Genomic DNA, 18,891 nt, shown 5'->3' on the forward strand with positions numbered 1-18,891 from the left:
GCAACGTCCATCACACACACACCCCACCGCTAGCTATGCTGAAGGGAATTGTAGCCCAACGTCTGGGTGGGTGGGCAGATGTTCCTTACCCCTTGTTTAAAAGGCTCAATCCTGTGGGGGACTGGTGGCCTTCCAGATGTTTGGGCCTACAACTCTCACCAGCCCTAGCCAGCTAGTGCAGAACGCTGCAGCTCGGCTGTTGTCTAGAGCTGCCCCTTTCCAGCATGTAACTCCTCTGCTGAGGGAACTGCACTGGCTGCCTATTCGCTACCGGGCCAGGTTTAAGGTTCTAGTACTGGTGTACAAAGCCCTAAACAACTTGGGACCAGGATACCTGAGAGAACGCCTTCTCCCCTACCAACCTGTCCAGTCACTGAGGTCATCCAAGGGCCTGCTCCTGGTGGTTCCACATAGATCCATCCTCCGACTGGAGTCCACCAGGGGAAGAGCCTTCAGCGTGGTGGCCCCCCTCCTATGGAACTCCCTGCCTCTGGAGGTCAGGCAGGCTCCGACCTTGTCTTCCTTTCAGCGCCTCCTGAAAACATCTTTATTCCATGAAGCCTTTCTTTAAAGGCTTGGATTTCTGTTTTTGCTTCTTTTAAATTTTGTTTTAACTGTTTTATTCTGTTTTCATTTTTATTTTACCTTGTACACTGCTCCGAAACTTTTCAATGGGGAGCGGTATATAAATATTCTAAATAAATAAATAAATAAAACATCTGGAAGGCCACTCCTGCTAGACATTCACAAGACCATCCCATCTCACCGAAAAAACAACAACTAGCCATAATGTAGCTCCCATTGTTTTCAATTATGCTTTACAGGAGAGATTCCTGATGGATATTCCAAGCTTCTGCTTTCTCTGCCTATAGTGCCCCAAATTTTAAGAATCTTTTCACAAATGACCTGACGTGTGTAACAAATGACCTGCTGTATGAAAGAGTGCCCTTTTTCAAGAAGCAGACACTTACCAGTGCAATCCTATACATGCCTACTCAGAAGTAAGTCCAACTGAGTTCAAGGGGACTTACTCCCCGGTAAGTGTGTGCAGGATTGCAGCCTCGGTGTAGTGTTTTGTTCAGTTCTCAGATACAGGAAATGAAATGGGAAAGCGCCGTAGCTCAGGGATAAAAGCACACATTTTGCATGCAAGAGATTCCAGGATCCAGCCTCCTGCTTCTAGGTCTGGAAGGCTAGATGGATTATCAGGCAGCTGCATGGACCCATGGGTACGTTAACAGTCCTGGTGAACACTGACAAACGTTGAGAGAAACTGAAAACTCAAACACACACACTGGTGGATGTTGACAGTTAAACGTCAGCAGCAGCAGAGTTCACTAGTCAGTGTATCTCCAGAATGTGAAGAAAGAGATGCCCTTATTTTGGGGCTATCACAACATTCATTGCGCTCTGGTATAGCGTAGTGCAGCCTTCCTCAACCTGGGGCGCTGCAGATGTGTTGGACTGCATCTCCCAGCTGGGGCATTCTGGGAGTTGTAGTCCAACACATCTACAGCGCCCCAGGTTGAGGAAGGCTGGCGTAGTGGTATGACCCAACCTGGATGATGACAACTGGCCTATGATTCCAGGGGTGGAGGGATTTAAAGCATGTTAGGGAAGGCCTCTGAACCGTTCCCCTCCCAAAATCACATCTTCTCAATTGGTTCTCGTTCGGCCCTAAGAGGCTGAGCTGTGAAGCCAGAAGCCCCTATTTCGAATCCTGCCTCTGCCACGAACTCACAAGCAAGCCACATTCGGTCAGCCTCACCCATTAACTGCAATAGGGGGATACTAACGCTGACCTACCTTACAGGGCTGTTGTAAGGCTCACAGCAACATCATACGCATGGACATTCTAAATCACTATTTAAAAGCTAGGGGCTGCTATATTTACTCCTGTGTTGAAGACTGTCCGAACATCGCCCACGCAAGTCAGCAGCTAAGCACATGCATACGTAAGTGGTTGCCTGCCAGAGGCTGCTGGCTGAGGAATTCATTTTTCAGGAATCTATTCAATTGTCATCCCTGTTGAGCATCAATACCTCACACAGTTTATGGCAATACTTTGAAAATAATACAGGATTTCCATTCTGAACAAGATAAAAGCATTCAGGCTTATAAATCTGCTAACTGGCTATAGGTGGGTCATCAACATCTCACAGAAAATCTGAAATACACACCCTCCCAACAGGATCGCAGCAGTGGTGGTACCTGTACGTAAGTGGAACGCTGGAATGCAAAAAGGACTCGTTGGCCTTGTGGGCCCTCTTCCAACTCTACTGTTCTATGATTCTAAGTTGTCTCTCTGTGTTATCTGCTTATATGGTTTTACATAAATGCCTTTTTTGCACATTGTATAATGTGCTTTAATGGTTTTTAATTTTTGCGAAACCCTCCCCGCCCCCGAGAGCTTCAGCTATGGGGCAGTATAGAGGCATGATAGCATTCTTCAAATACTTAAAAGGTGGTCACACAGAGGAGGGCCAGGAACTTGATGTTGTGCAGACTTCTACTGTTACTTTCTACTGTTAGTTTTACCCTACCCTGTGCCTGCTTACCCTACCCTGTACCTGTTTGCATTCTCTTCCCCTCCTTATTGTTTTACTATGATTTTATTAGATTGTAAGCCTATGCGGCAGGGTCTTGCTATTTACTGTTTTACTCTGTACAGCACCATGTACACTGATGGTGCTATATAAATAAATAAATAAATAAATAAATAAATAAATAAATAAATAATAATAATAATCTCTTCTCGATCCTCCCAGAGTGCAGGACACGGAATAACGGGCTGAAGTTAAAGGAAGCCAGGTTCCAGCTGGACATCAGGAAAAACTTCCTGACTGTTAGAGCAGTACAACAATGGAATCAGTTGCCTGGTGAGGTTGTGGGCTCTCCCACACTAGAGGCCTTCAAGAGGCCGCTGGACAACGATCTGTCAGGGATGGTTTAGGGTGGATTCCTGCATTGAGCAGGGGGTTGGACTCGATGGCCTTGTAGGCCCCTTCCAATTCTGCTATTCTATGATTCTATGTAATGAATGAATGATTTGGCAGGACAATAAGAGACAGCTGAGTTTCCCCTGGGCAAGAGAGAAATTCCTGCACTGAAGGGGGGCTGGACTAGATGGCCTTATAGGCCCCTTCCAACTCTACTATTCTATGATTCTATGAGATCATCCCAGGGCAGCCTCCTCATGTGCAAAGGGCTCTCAGAGCTGCTCTGTATAACCTGTTCTCATAGATCAGACTCCCCCAACTTGTGCCCTCCCAACATGTTGGGCTACAACTCCCATAATCCCCCTGCAGGTTGGGGGAGGCTGTCATAGATTATGCACTGCCATATTCCACTACGGAGAAGGAATGCTAGCTTGAAGTCAAGCCTTCCCTTGTTATTGGGGGAAGCAAAGAAGCAGCAGTGAAAACTGAGCTGCCTGCAGGAGCCCTCATTTCAGCAGCTGACCTGGTTTCCTAGAAATTCACCGATGTCCCCAGGCTTCGTTTTAAGGAGGGTGACGTTCCTACTCACACATGGCTGCTTTTGCGGGTCTCACGACGACTTGAAAACTCATCTGGGGGTGATCTCCAGCTTGTGGTGAACCAGCCATAACCTGGCATCACGGGCAGGATTCAGCATCGAGCATGCACAGTTTCTCCAGTACGTGCCAACTCGGACTGAAGCCAAAATGTGCACATGGTGGTGGTGGTGGAGAGTGGTTCATATGACTAGTTGCCCACAGGCTATAAAACACCCCATGCCCAAGCAGCTCTGTAAATTGATCCTCAGGATAAAGAGCAAGACCAGGTCACCAACGCTTCTTCATCACTGAGCGCTTCTCCCGTCCCCCCAGCCAGACGCTCATAGACTCATAGACTCATAGAATAGCAGAGTTGGAAGGGGCCTACAAGGCCATCGAGTCCAACCCCCTGCTCAATGCAGGAATCCACCCTAAAGCATCCCTGACAGGTGGTTGTCCAGCTGCCTCTTGATGGTTATCCAGCTGCCTCAAGTCCAGCTGTTTTGGACTTTCCATTCCCAGCACGGCTGACCATTGGCCATGCTGGCTGGGGCTGATGGGAATTGCAGTCCAACACATCTGGAGGGCCCCGGGGCTGGGGAAAGCTGAATTAGAATCTGTACAAACTCCTCCAGGTGGAGTCTGTTTCCCGCAGCAAGTAACTGCTTTGCAGGAAAGAAGTCACTGCTCAGACCACTGACTCAGAGGGCGGATTCCCAGAGTTTACGTGCCTGGAAAGAAAACATAATGAGCAGGGTAGAAGTAAATAGGAACAGCTGGGAGCAAAGTTAGAGGATTTCCTTACCACTCTGTTTTATGGCCTCGTCTACACAAACAGGAGATGGCAGGGCTGGGGAGAGGAGGGGTAGGCTTTCTCTGCAGCTCCTTCCCAATCGTTCCTGAAACACTCCTAGGGTGACCCTATGGAAAGGAGGACCGGGCTCCTGTATCTTTAACAGTTGCATAGAAAAGGGAATCTCAGCAGGTGCCATTTGTATATATGGAGAACCTGGTGAAATTCCCTCTTCATCACAACAGTTAAAGCTGCAGGAGCTATACTAGAATGACCAGATGCAAAAGAGGGCAGGGCTCCTGCAGCTTTAAGTGTTGTGATGAAGAGGGAATTTCACCAGGTTCTCCATATATACAAATAGCACCTGCTGAAATCCCCTTTTCAATACAACTGTTAAAGATACAGGAGCCCTGTCCTTCCTGTCCATAGGGTCACCCGAAACACTCCCCAACTTTGAAAAAGGCTGCGTTGGGGCGGAGAAGGAAGAGCAGATGGCCTCCTCCCTGGGTCCCAGCCTAGGCCTTGTAGGGCGTCATGCCTCCAAAGGAACTAGGTGAAAAAGAGGGACAAGGACACGGCTGAGAAATTCTGAGAAAAACAGAGATGCTGAGGGACGTACCTGCTTGGAACTTGCACTCCTGTAAACCAGGAAACACTTATGTCAGAGCTGTGCCATGCGGTCACTCAGCAGTACAATATCTCTTACAGCTTCACATTTCCCGACAATGACCTCTGGCACTGAGAAGGGAAAAGATTTAAGGCAGGGGTGGGGAACCTCTGGCCCACGGGGCTTTATCGGGCTCACAGGAGCTCCTCGTCAGGCCCAGCAGCTCTTTCCCCTGACCTCGCCCCCTGCTTACTTCTGAGTAAATATGCAGAGGCTTGATGTTTGGGATGCATTTTCAAAGAGCTACTGAGGCTTGTCCCGCTTACTTCTGAGGCTTGTCCCGCTTACTTCTGCTTCCTACGAGAAATTACTAACCATCGCATTGGGGTGGAGGTGGATTTTGTGTGTTTTGTTAGCCCCAGCCACCACTGCAATATAGCCCCAAATGGAATCCAGTCGTCGGGCTGAAAAACATGAGCCGTGCCCGGTCTAAGGCAAGAAGGAAGAGTGAGAAAGCCCCGTGTTCAACAGGCCTGAACTATGGAGCTGAATGCAGCTCCATCCTCACTGTGTGACACAGACAGGCACCTTGAATGACCCTATGAGAGCGGGAGCAGCAGCACAGGGCTGGAGACTGGGGCAGCCTAGGAGAGTGAAGCAGGGATTCTGTAACCAGCCACTGAATGATTTGCCACAGTGAATTTGTATTACTCTGATATGCCATTATTCCCTTTTGGGGGAAATGTCAGAGTAACTTAAGCAGGGCTCGCAACGGTCTCCCACACAAGCACCCATCAGATCTAGGTTTGATTAGCTTCACCAATGCGACAGGATCTGATGGACCAGGCCACGGGTTTCTAGCTCAAAAAGAACATAGGCCACAAAGTGCTGCCTTCAAGAAAGCAGGCCCTGTAAAAAAAACTGCCTACCTGCAACTTGAAGGCAGCTACAGAGTGTGCCCGTCCACGACACATAGCAGAGGCCACCAGTGAGGAAGGAAGCAGCAGCCAGGCACCTCTCCATCGTGCCTGGGTCCAGCTCCAGCTGAGAGCCCCCTCCCTCCTGCTACCTACTGTCTCTGTAGAGGCCACCAGTGAGGGAGGAAGCAGCAGCCAGGCACCTCTCCATCGTGCCTGGCTCCAGCTCCAGCTGAGAGCCCCCTCCCTCCTGCTACCAACTGTCACTGCTGAACTTTGCAACTAAGATTGTAGTGCCTGAATTTCCTTTCCTTTCCCTCCTCCTCCTCCCTCCCAATCCCCTTTCCTTTTGTGTCATGTCTTTTAGATTGTAAGCCTGTGGGCAGGGACTGTCAAGAAATACTTTTGTAAGCCGTCATGAGAGCCTTTTTTGGCTGAATGGCGTCATAAAAATGCTTAAATAAATAAATAACTTTGTGAGAAAGATCTAAACGAACAAGGGAGGCCCTGAAGAATGAAGCAGCCACACTCTCCAGGACTGCCGCAATAGCCTGTTTAGCTACGAAATCCATCAAAATGATCCGGCCAATTTTCTGCCTAACTCTGGGCAGAGCACATGAAAAAGTCCCATTTACGCCCTCAGTGAAATTCTGATGGCACTTTTGTAGCAACTAACTTTGCCAGAGAGCAATTTGGGAAGGGGCAGGGGCAGTCAATGGGCCCACATACACAAACTGACCTGCCCATACATCCCTTTGGCACAGCTGCCAATCTAGGCTGGCAACTGGGTGGAGGGCATTTATTTATTTATTATATTCATATACCGCCCCATAGCCAAAGCTCTCTGGACGGTTTACAAAAAGGCAACTCTCCTCCAAGGGCTGGAATTCCTACTTCGTAACAGTAAGTATAACTTCAACGTGAGAACCAACCACATTAACATCTACTGGTTTATGCACTTCACAGATACTCTGGTAAACAGGGAATGCAAAGTCAACTTTTCAGGCAGCTTTCCCCAACCTGGTGCCCTCCAGATATGTTGGACTACAATTCCCAGCAAGCTGCAGCCAGCCAAGGCTGTTTAAAGGTTTAAGAAAATACATCTTGGAGATGTTTGGGGATGGTTGACATAAAAGAACAGAAGTCACTAATGACTCTTATGCATTTTTATACAGAAAAGAAAGACCTATAACTCCATGCTGAGAGTTCTAAGCGTTTCCTCTGTCTAAACATTCACAGGACTGTGCCCTTAGTTATTAATAGAGAAGGCTAACAAGCACATGTCATGATCTCATCAGTGGGAGGTTTAAATGGTTACAGCTGCTATCCTAAGGATTAAGGCTCATCAACTCTTGTGAGACTTACTTCCGCGTACAGATGTTTAGGATTGCTCTGCAAGGGCTGGATCCAGACTTAATCACAGTTACAGTAGAGCCATCAGAAACAGTGGGACTTTAGTCGCAACTAACTTCAAGAAAAGAAGAGGTTCTAAGTGCATGAATGCAGCAGGAGCCCTGCCCTCTCAACAGCCAGCCCTTGGCTTCTGACTCTGAAGCTTCCTATCAGAAACTGCCTGGAGGGACAGTTCCACCAAAACCAAAAGGACTGAGCTGAACCTGCTGCAAGGAAGACACCGATTGTGACCTGGAGAAACTTTGGCCTTAGCTAGACCTAAGGTTTATCCCAGGATTGTCCCGGGGTCATCCCTGTTCATGTAAATGACACACAGGAGCAGGCAGAGACGATCCCGGGATAAACCTTAGGTCTAGCTAAGGCCTGAAAAACTCTTCTCCAGCACAAAAAATCATAGAGAAGGAAGTAATCTTAAGGTTTCTTGGTCCTCAATGGCTCTCGTTACTAGCCGATCTGAGGGGATCCTCCCAATACAAAAGCCTCACTGGCAACACGCCCCAAATGCTGTCTTTAAATCTTTCACAAGCCCATTCTCTCTTGCGGTGAATCATCTTAGCCTATCTTACTTCCACCCCCTTCCTAGCCCCTGAGCTGTAATCTCCTTTACAGCAGGGACTATCAGAAAAGCACCTGGAATTCTTCAGGTACTCATAAACAAGGGCTCTAGAAACATGCAATCCTGCACTGATGGTTTCAGCTTTTTCTTTTAAAACTCGATTCTAGTCCTCATGATTTCAGAGGAAACCGGTAGGCCATTTCTGCTAAAAGCTGAGTGGCCTTGCAGATAAATCCAAAGGACTTGCTAAATTACATTTTTCTGGTCCAACTACGTAGATATGTCATTCCAACAAATCTCACCTAAATCTTCTGTAAAGCTTTCCTGCTTGATCACCTAGAAGCAATCCTAACTCAACACAGGCAATCAGGTGAATGGCTATGTAGACATCCATCTATTTCATGTACCCAGCCAAAAAATTTCCCCCAATCAACAGTCCAACATACCACAAAGGAAAGCCATATCTCAGAAGTCAGAGCAATTTCAAGAGCAGTTTGCAATGCAATGTGGGACTGCTACAGTTCAAACAAAAACTACTAGGAGTCGAACTGGGAGTGGCCAAAGTCTGGGAGTGCATAAAAGAACGCTCTGGATCAAGATCACAGAAAGCGGCTATGTAGGTTTCTTAGAAAGTTCCTTCATCCAGCCTTACTGACCTTACGGACACAGATCTCTACCCTAATATTCCACTGCTCCAGTAGTCCTTTCTCCAATCCTGAACGCTAAACAAAAACACCCCCTACGGACACGATTTGGCAAGAGAGCAAGTTGTGCAAAGCATACAAATTAATTCAATGTATGCAGCTGATTATGCAGCTTCTTCCAGGAGTTTTCAAACTGGGCCATTGCAGGCTTTGCCTCAGTCAGGGAGACGGCATTTGAACCCCCCCCCCCAGTTTAATAAGATAATTTGGATCCACTTAGCATGTGACAACAGTCCCAAGGCTGCCCAATTTGCAGTGTTCATAATCGAAAGGAAACCAGAAAGGCACTGACTGGGTTCACACCATCACCGGTGCCCACGATGGCTTAAATAAGCTATGGTGAGTTGTGGTGTGTGCCGGCCACTATTGCAAATATTCAAACTGCAACAGGTAAACCCGGGCAGGGTGGCTTGTTGCTGTAGGTAACAGTACACCCAGAAACCATGGGCTGCAGTAATGTTCTGGGGTGGCTTGTTAACCACAGCAACAAGCCACTCTTGCCTGGGTTCCCACATCACAATAAGCCACCCGCCACAGTTTCAATATCACAATGGTAGCTGGCAAACCAGCCCGCTAAGTCCATGTCCTGTATGTCTAGCAACAAGAGCCACCGTTCCCATTAGAGACAGAAGTACTGATCCCAGAGATTATTTCTTCTCCCAATTATAAATACCCCAAAACCACTGCATGGCAACGTTGAGCTGGAACATCTACATTGCATTTGCTAATAACCTGCAAGAGCTGGCAAAATGCATTGCACAGGATGTGTACTTCCTGAATTTCTATCTCAGCGATGTAAAACAGCCTTTCCCCAACCTGGTGCACTCCAGATGTTTTGGCTTTAATTCCCATCATCCCTGATCTTTGCTTTGACTATGCTTACTGGGGCTGATGGAAGTTGTAGTCCAAAACCGCCCAGGGAGCTTCGGCTATTGGGCGGTATAAAAACGCAATAAATAAATAAATAAATAAATAAATCTGAAGGGCACCAGGATGGGGCAGGCTGCTGTATCAAATGATGGTCAGGGAAAGAAGAGACCATTGCTACTAATCAGCACATCTTAGCCATACTCAGAAGTCAGTTCTGATCGTTTTGATGGGGCTTGCTACTAAGAGAGTATATCTAGAGTTAGAGCCCAGGACCACTACCAGTTTGGAACTACAGGCTTTGGGGTTCATTCATCAGAACCTCTCAGATAAGCAAAGCATCCCTCCTGCCCAGATCAGGCTGGTTTGTGGCATACACACACACACACACACACACACACGTGTGTGCCCCCCCACACGCCGATCTGCGGTTTGCCCAATCTGCTCCAGTGCTCTCAAACTCCTGCCCTGCCAGGCCTTTCGCTGCAATGCACCGGCTCTCGCTCTTGGCACACTATGATCTGGATTATGTAGGCTAATCCTGGAGAGCCTTCACATCTGTAGCGCCTTGCCACGGGTTCAGGAGGGGAGAGGGCTGCGCCTGAGGAAGCTTCCGGCGTTTCCAAGCTCTGCATTTAAAAATCAGTTCTTCCCCAGAAGCCTGGCAAACTTGCCAAGACATCAAGCACGCTAGCACCAGAGCCACACAAGCAGACGTCAAAACACTTTGCATACTGACTGCAGACCCCCGTCCTACCAGACTAAAGCTGAGGATCGTTTGCAACAGAGGACACTTTTTTTTTCCCAATAGGCTCCACCTCGCACTGTGCAAAAGAAATGCCTTAAGGAAGAAAGCAGGCTATAGACACAAGATTCCTGCACACAGCTCCATTGTCACTCCGGGATCTCTCTCTCTCTCGCCCCACCCCCCTCGCCTCTTCTGGCCAAAAGACATCGCTTTAGACTCTTCCCACCTCCCCATCCCAGAAACCCCCAAATTACACCCAAATCCACCCCCTGACATCCACTTCCACACCTGGTAAAGGTACCGTATTTATCCCATTACTGCACCACTTCAAAATCAGAACATACCACCACCACACACACACACACGCACACACCCCTCCCTCCCTCCAAGGTAGGGATACCGTAATTAACCAGTCCAGCTAAAGAAGCCTTGCCCAAGCAGGCGCCCTCCAGGTGTGTTGGGGGAGGCTGGGAGTTGTAGTCCAACACATCTGGAGAGTGCCTGCCTGGGAAAGGCTGAGCGACTGGGGTCCTTCTACTCCCCTTTGCCGTATGCCCCTCCCCACTCTTCGTTACCGTATTTCCCCCCCCTTCCCCATTACCGTATTTCCTTTTTTCCCCTCGCCCCATTACCGTATTCCCCCGATTCTCGCTCCGTCCCAATGTCGTGTCCCCGTTATCATATTCCCCCGCTGACTGCCGCACCGTCTCCCCGGTACCGTAATTCCCCCTCTGCCGCCCCCTTCTTTCTTTCCTCCCTCCGTCCCTCTTGCCAGCTAGGCCGGATACAGCTTGAATCCCCTCAGGATCTCCTTGGCCCGCTCCTCCTCCTGGCCCGACATGGTCCTGCTCCGCGCGTCAAGGCTCGGCGCCCCCCGGCCCGGGCTGAGCAGGCTCGCTCGCTCGCAGGCCTGAGCGGGGCGGGGGGGGGCGGCGGCGAGAGGAGGCGAGAGCGCGCCGGCTCCGGCTCCGACCCCGCTGTGCCCGCCACTGCCCAGCCGAAGCAACCGCCCGGCCCAGCCAATCGCCGCCCGCCGGTCCCGCCTCCGCGCCCGCGATCGGCAGCACCGGCGGCCAATCGGAGGGCGAGGGAGGCCATGGCGGCCAATTGGAGGGCGAGGGCGGCCACGGCGGCAGCGCCTAGCTGGTCGCTAAGGAAGGGACGCCCCCACCTCCCTCAGCAACCCCAGGCGGCACGGGGGGGGATGGGGGACGGGTGTCGCCGCGGGACAAGCTTCTTCGATAGGCAAAGCCGGGCGAGGAGCGGCTGCGGGAGGCGGCGTCCATCCGAAATGAGCCACGCGCCTGCGGCGAAGAGCGCCTCCTGGCGGCCAGAGAGGAGGAGGCAGAAGCAGGCCGGCGTCCAAGCCAGCTCCGGACACGCAGGTTCTCGTGTTCACACATTACGTCGGTTTCAAGTCAGATTGCCAAGCGTGTTGTGGGTTTTTTTAAAAATTATTATTCTCTCAGGTCCTTTAGTCTTTCAGTTTTAAAGTCTTTCTTATTTTAATCCTTTATTTATTTATTTATTTTAATACATTTTTATAACGCTAGGGTGACCATATGAAAAGGAGGACCGGGCTCTTGTATCTTTAAGAGTTGTATTGAAAAGGGAATTTCAGCAGGTGTCATTTGTATATATGGGGAACCTGGTGAAATTTCCTCTTCATCACAACAGTTAAAGCTGCAGGAGCCCTGCCCTCTTTTAAATCTGGTCACTCTGGTATAGCTCCTGCAGCTTTAACTGCTGTGATGAAGAGGGAATTTCACCAGGTTCTCCATATTTACAAATGACACCTGCTGAAATTCCCTTTTCTATGCAACTTTTAAAAATACAGGAGCCCTGTCCTCCTCCTCATATGGTCACCCTATATAACGCCCAATAGCCGAAGCTCTCTGGGCGGTTCACAAAAATTAAAACCATGAAGAACATAATAAAACGACCAACTGCTGCTTGCACTGCTGCTATTATTATTATTATTATTATTCTCCTCCCAGGTCCTTTAGTCCTTCAGTTTGAAGGCCTTTCTTATTTTAATCCTTGCACTGCTGCTGTTCACTGCTATTATTATTATTATTATTATTATTATTATTATTATTATTGGGTGACCCTATGAAAAGGAGGACAGGGCTCCTGTATCTTTAACAGTTGTATAGAAAAGGGGATTTCAGCAGGTGCCATGTGAAATTCCCTCTTCATCACAACAGTTAAAGCTGCAGGAGCCTTGCCCTCTTTTGTATGTGGTCCTGCAGCTTTAATTGTTGTGATGAATAGGCTATTTTGCCAGGTACTGCATGCATACGAATGAAATTCCCTTTTCTCTACAACTGTTAAAGATACATGAGCCCTGTCCTCCATTTCATTTGGTCACCCTATAAATTATTATTATTAAAGAGATTTTTGACCTGCCTTTCAGGGTGCTCTACCCTCCCAAGTCGGCTTACGATACTACAAAAATATGAACGTACAATTACATTTAAACATTGGACCCAGATGCATGCACTAATAGCAGCAGCAGCTAATGATTTTTAAGCATAGAATGCAGGCTGGAACAAATGAGCCTTCAGGGTTGTTGGTTTTCAAGTCAGCGGTGATGAAGATCCGCATGGATCTCTGGGGAGGAAATTCCAAAGTTGTGGGGCCACCACCAAGAAAGTCCTCTCTTCTGAGGACCCACCAGCCTAATAGCTCTCCCTGCTGAGCCGGAGAATAAGGCCTGTCTCTCTGACATTAATGCTAGGGCAAGCTCGTACAGGTGTAGATGGCCCTTCAGATAATGTGGTCCCGAAACATTTAGGGCTTTAAAGGCCAAAAACAGCAGCTTGAACTGGGCCCAGAAACTAACAGGTAGCCAACGCAAATAATACAGAGTAGGAGAAATATGATCCCAGTGTCTAGCTTCTGCAAACTTTCTAGCTGCTGCATTCTGCACCACTTGCAGTTCCTAATCGCAAGGGCAGCCCCATGTAGAGCGCATTGCCATAATCTAACCTGGATGTAACCACGAAGTGTCACTGCGGGTAGGTCAGCTTTCTCTAGGTAGGGACACAACTGCCAAACCAGCCTATGGTGGCAGAAAGCACACCTGGACACAGAATGCCATAGAAAGCCCTGACTGAGTCCAGGACCGTGTCTGCCATTGTGAGCAATGGTCAGAAATGCTGGGAATTGAAGCCCCAGACATCTTACTTTCTGCCCACCCCTGCCTTAGGTTATTGAATGAGATGATAATGACAAAGGTCATGTTTCAGATTTAGCTCTCAGGGCACAGTCCCATTGCAATGACTCAGAGGATTACAATCAGCCAATGCAAACCGGGAGGTGCAGCACAGACGGTCTTCATTTCGCTGCTCTGCATTTTTGCTAGATGGGCATTTTTGCCCGTCTATCTGGGGCATTTTGAAGGGGGAGGGAAGAAGGCTCCAGAGGCCATGGGATAGTTTGTACCCTGGCCTCTCCTGTCCCCTCCCCTCCCTGCCCACTGGAATGCCCCCTTTACCCGCTCTCTGAGGTTGCCTTCCTGATCTCGGAGAAGCAGCCCATTCAGGAAGAAGGCAAAGGGAATCTGAAATATCTTATGCCTCCCCACCAGATTGCTCCCTCAAAGGAAAAACTAAACCGAAGCAAATGGGTACCCTTAATAAACTTTGTTAGGAATGACTGTAATTCTTTACAATTTCTAGTCCAGTCCTTAATAGACCAACTCAATATACCTGTGGTGACCTTTACTGTGTCACCTACAAACTTCTGTTTTCATTTCTTTTGCATAACATATGAATTGTTTTCACATTGTCACGTCGCACTTTCTCTCTCCATTGGATGTCTTCCTTCTGTTGTTTATTGCCAAATAGTTCAAGGTTTATATTTCAAACGGAACAATCCAATAAAACTTGTGAAGTTTAAAACGCACACAATGGAACATAAGCAGGCAGAATTTAAATTGCACTATGCTGAATCTTGGCATACTAGTCAGGATTCTATTTCTCACATCGGAAATAGGTGTTTTTACCCTGCTGAGTTACCTATTCGCCCTATTAACAGCTCACAAAAAGCAGATAGCTTTTAAGAGGAGCTGTTACAAAGCTCAGATATTTTGAATTTCGTCTCCGAAAGACTGAGACGTAGTTTGTACCTGCCACCACTGGTAGATAAGCGCTCATTTTATTGAACAAGGAGGACCAGACCTGGTTACCTTAGAAGCCCTCATAGTGCTCTTATTGGTACTTTTGTACAGAAGCTCTTCTCTGAAACTGAAGAGATCTATTGAACCGAGCAACTTAACATTCTGGCACACTAAAGAGAAAGTGACAGAACGCCACTTATTATTATTATTATTATTATTATTATTATTATTATTTATTTATTTATTTATATAGCACCATCAATGTACATGGTGCTGTACAGATTACACAGTAAATAGCAAGACCCTGCCGCATAGGCTTACAATCTAATAAAGTTGTAGTAAACAATAAGGAGGGAAAGAGAATGCAAACAGGCACAGGGTAGGGTAAACAGGCACCGGGTAGGGTGAAGCTAACAGTATAGAGTCAGAACAAACTCAATATTTAAAAGCTATAGGGAACAGAAAAGTTTTTAGCTGAGTTTTAAAAGCTGTGATTGAGTTTGTAGTTCTCAAGTGTTCTGGAAGAGCGTTCCAGGCGTAAGGGGCAGCAGAAGAAAAAGGACAAAGCCGAGTAAGGGAAGTGGAGGTCCTTGGGCAGGCGAGAAGCATGGCATCAGAGGAGCGGAGAGCACGAGCGGGGCGATAGTGTGAGATGAGAGAGGAGAGATAGGCAGGAGCTAGACCGTGAAAAGCTTTGAAGGTCAGCAGGAGAAGTTTATATTGGATTCTGGAGTGAATTGGGAGCCAATGAAGAGATTTCAGAAGTGGAGTGACATGGTCAGAGCGGCGGGCCAAGAAGATGATCTTAGCGACAGAGTGGTGGACAGAGACCAGCGGACTGATGTGAGACGAGGGAAGGCCAGAGAGAAGAAGGTTGCAGTAGTCCAACCGAGAGATAACCAGTGCGTGAACGAGAGTCTTGGCAGAAGAGACAGACAAAAATGGTCGAATCATGGCAATATTATACAGGAAGAAACGACAGGATTTAGCTACTGCCTCGATATGAGGAATAAAGGAGAGCGAGGAATCAAATATAAAGCCAAGACTACGAGCTTCCTTGACCGGAGTAAGCGTGACATCGTTGACAGTAAGAGAGAATGAGAGGTGAGGAGAAGGTTTAGGAGGAAAAACAAGCAGTTCAGTTTTTGCCATATTAAGTTTCAAACGACGATGAAGCAGCCAGGCTGAGATATCTGAGAGACATGCTGAGATACGATCGTGAAGGAGTGGGGTCTCATAAGAATCTGGATTGGGACCAACGCTTTTGAAATTGTTCATAAATGGTCTGGAGTTTAGGGTGACCATATGACCGGGTTTGACCGGATTTGTCCGGTTTTTGATGACAAATCCGGGAGGGGGAGGGGAAATCCAGATTTTTCCAAAGAGCAGCTCTAATCGGAATTAACAAAAATGCTTATAACTCCGTCATTTTTTAAGATAAAGACATGAAACTTGGCACGATGGTAGCTCTTAGGAAGGGCTTTAGTTATACCAAATTTGAAACAGATCCGCTCATCCATTGATTTTTAAGGATTTTTTACAAAATTGAGGTTTTAAAATTATTATTTTTAAAATCATCATTTTTAAAGATAAAGAGCTGAAAGTTGGCACCACGATAGCTTGTAGGTAGAGCTTTAGCCACAACAAATTTGAAACAGATCTGTTTATCCATTGATTTTTAGAAATTTTTTAAAATTTGAGGATTTAATTTTTTTTAAAAAAATGTTATTTTTAAAGATAAAGAGATGAAACGGCACCATGATTGCTCTTAACAAGGACTTTAGCTATGCTAAGTTTGAAAAAGATCTGTCCATCCATTGAGTTTTAGGAATTTTTTTTTAAGTTTGAGGTTTTAAAATAATTTTTTAAAAATAATTTTAACATGGCGACCATGTTGTCCTCCTTTTTGGTTCCCAAAATATGGTCACCCTACTGGAGTTAGGGGTGAGCAGTGAGTTGGCCACATGTTTTGATGACGCCAAAGCATTAAAGTGTGATACCAAATACAAAAAGGGGATTACAAAGACCTTCAAATGGATCTCTCCAAAAAGGGTGAATAGAATGGCAAAGTCAGATCAATGCAAGCATGACGTGATCCATGCTGAGGCAAAAATAAGTATTAACTTCACATATGCACTGATCACATCCGAAATAGCGGTGACAAGGGTCTTGATGTCATGGTGGATAGCTCACTTAAAGTGTTGATTCAGTGTATGATACCATGAAAAAGGTACATTCCATGCTAAAGATCTCTCTCTCTGTGTCTCTCTCACACACATACTGGGTTCACATAACACATTATCCCAACATAGGTTACTGTGATGTCTGAACGCAGTGTGTTTTCCACAGGTTGGCTTGTTCAGTGTACCAGGCTCTGCCTCAGTACCAATTCGTTGTTGTTGTTGTTGTTTAAAGAGTTGTCAACCATGTGACACCACAAGATCCAGATTTGCATATCAGGAAAAGGGATGCCGCCTACCTGGGAACTTCAAAGTTTATTCTTCTGGCAACTTCAACATTTACTGTGACCTGATTGTAGGTCCCTGGTTGACAGCTGGTTGGCCACTGTGTGTGAACAGAGCACTGGACTCGATGGAGCCTTGGTCTGATCCAGCAGGGCTCTTGTTATGCATGTTCTTTTGTGGGCCAAAAAACATCTGTAGGGACACAAGTTGGCAGCCTTTGAATCTGGCATTCCTTAATTCCTTGGAATGGAGGGCTTGGGTGTGCTTTCCTCTTCAAGGGGTTACAGCTTAGTCCTGTGGACATGTTTACTCGAAAGTAACTCCCAGTGACTTCAATGCATCGTCTTCCCAAATAGGGGGAGATAGGCTTATACGAAGCCTCGTTGGACTCAATGGGAGGACTTACATCTGAGAAGACATGTATAGAGTTTTGCTAAAAATTCTTGTTTTGGTTTATTTAGATTTTATTATTTTATGGCTGTTTTAGCGTGTGTGTGTGTGTGCATAGGAACTCACCACTTCTGAAGCTTTGCACTTTTCGGCAGGGACTTTAAGTGAACCTTTGTTTGAAGGACAAAATATATCATTTTGGAATTGAGGAACAAATTCTAACATCCCTCCATTCACCCATGGCAGTAGCTTTGTGGTGGTGCTAATAGCTGAAATACGCTGAAGAAGCATTTTGCGAAACAGGTTAAAAGGACCGGAGGCCTGTATATCGTCTGTTGTTTGATTGTTTGTTCTGTTTGCAAAAACATCTCTATTCATCTATCGCAGCAGGTTCAATCTATGTTAAACAACTTATATACATATTTTTCTATCATAGTACATTTGATGTTCCTTCACACCTAAGTGGTGATATTGTGTGTGTGTGTGTGTGTGTGTGTGTATGATAAAAACCATCCTTTTCACCAGTTTTTCAATTTGTTCTATGCCTAGCAGTTGTGTGCTATATGCATTATTTTTGTTTGTGTGTGTATGTGTGAACTACTTTTGAAATCAATATGAAAATGTGCTATATAAATCTCTTAAAACAAACATTATACTGTTGTATATTATTGCAAACCGTCCTGGAATCAATTTTGATTTGTTTTAAATGTTAACTGTTTTTTATGTTTTTAAATTTGTATATTGATTTTTAATGTTCCGTCTTTTTAATCCAATCTTTTTAATCTTTGTAAACTGCCCAGAGAGCTTCGGCTATGGGGCAGAATATAAATGTAAATAAATAAATAAAGGCAGTGTATAAATATTTTAAATAAACAAATACCATATCACACCGCCCTTATACAAATCTATGGTGCGACCACGCTTAGAATACTGTGTACAGTTCTGGTCACCACACTTAAAAAAGGATGTTATAGAGCTGGGAAAAGTGCAGAAAAGGGCAACTCAGATGATTAAGGGGCTGGAGCATCTCCGCTATGAGGGAAAGTTACATCAACTGGGATTGTTTAGCTTGGAAAAAAGGAGGCTAAGGGGAGACATGATAGAGGTGTACAAAATCATGCATGGTATGGAGAATGTGGATAGGGAGATATTTTTCTCCCTTTCTCAAAATACTAGAACCCCAAGGGGTCATCCCATGAAGCTGATTGGTGGGAGATCCAGGACAAATGAAAAGAAGTTCATCTTCACACAGCGCATAGTTAAATTATGGAACTCACTACCACAAGACGTAGTGATGGGCCACCAATTTGCATGGCTTTAAAAGGGGGTTGGATAAATTCCTGGAGGAGAAGACTATCAATGGCTACTAGACCTGATGGTTGTGTGGTATCTCCAGTATTCGAGGCAGTACGCCAGTTGCTGGGGAACATGGGTGGGAGGGTGCTGTTGCACCATGTCCTGCTTGTTCATCCCTGGCCGATGGCTGGTTGGCCCCTGTGTGATTAGAGTGCTGGACTAGATGGACCCTTGGTCTGATCCAGCATCAGGGCACTTTTTATGTTCTTATATACTTAAGTTCAATACAACACATGAAATTTAATATATATATTGCATTTAATTTGAAATATGCATTAATGTAATATCTCTTAATATTCAGCCTGAAGATGCTCAGACTCCCTCCACGGAGAAGGAGGTCTTTTTTGGGAGGGGGGGCGAAGGAAAGTGACAACCCCCCCCTCCCCTCCCCTCCCCTCCCCTCCCGCACCCTTTGCCCTGCGGCAGTTGGATCAG

The 18,891-nt window shown here is 46.5% G+C and overlaps 1 protein-coding gene across 1 annotated transcript in view; it reads right to left on the reverse strand.

Moving 5' to 3' along the window:
- Positions 1–11,525, reverse strand: part of PDE6D (phosphodiesterase 6D) — a 49,695-nt gene extending 38,170 nt beyond the window's left edge. Inside the window, exons 1-2 of the mRNA XM_063131758.1 lie at positions 11,319–11,525; positions 10,911–11,272 (exon numbers count right to left, since the gene is read on the reverse strand). Coding sequence (XP_062987828.1) covers positions 10,911–11,272; positions 11,319–11,525 — 569 coding nt within the window. The remainder of the gene's footprint in view (positions 1–10,910; positions 11,273–11,318) is intronic.
- Positions 11,526–18,891: the final 7,366 nt, after the last annotated feature.

This window comes from Elgaria multicarinata, chromosome 8, assembly GCF_023053635.1.
Source record: "Elgaria multicarinata webbii isolate HBS135686 ecotype San Diego chromosome 8, rElgMul1.1.pri, whole genome shotgun sequence".
NCBI lineage: Eukaryota > Metazoa > Chordata > Lepidosauria > Squamata > Anguidae > Elgaria > Elgaria multicarinata.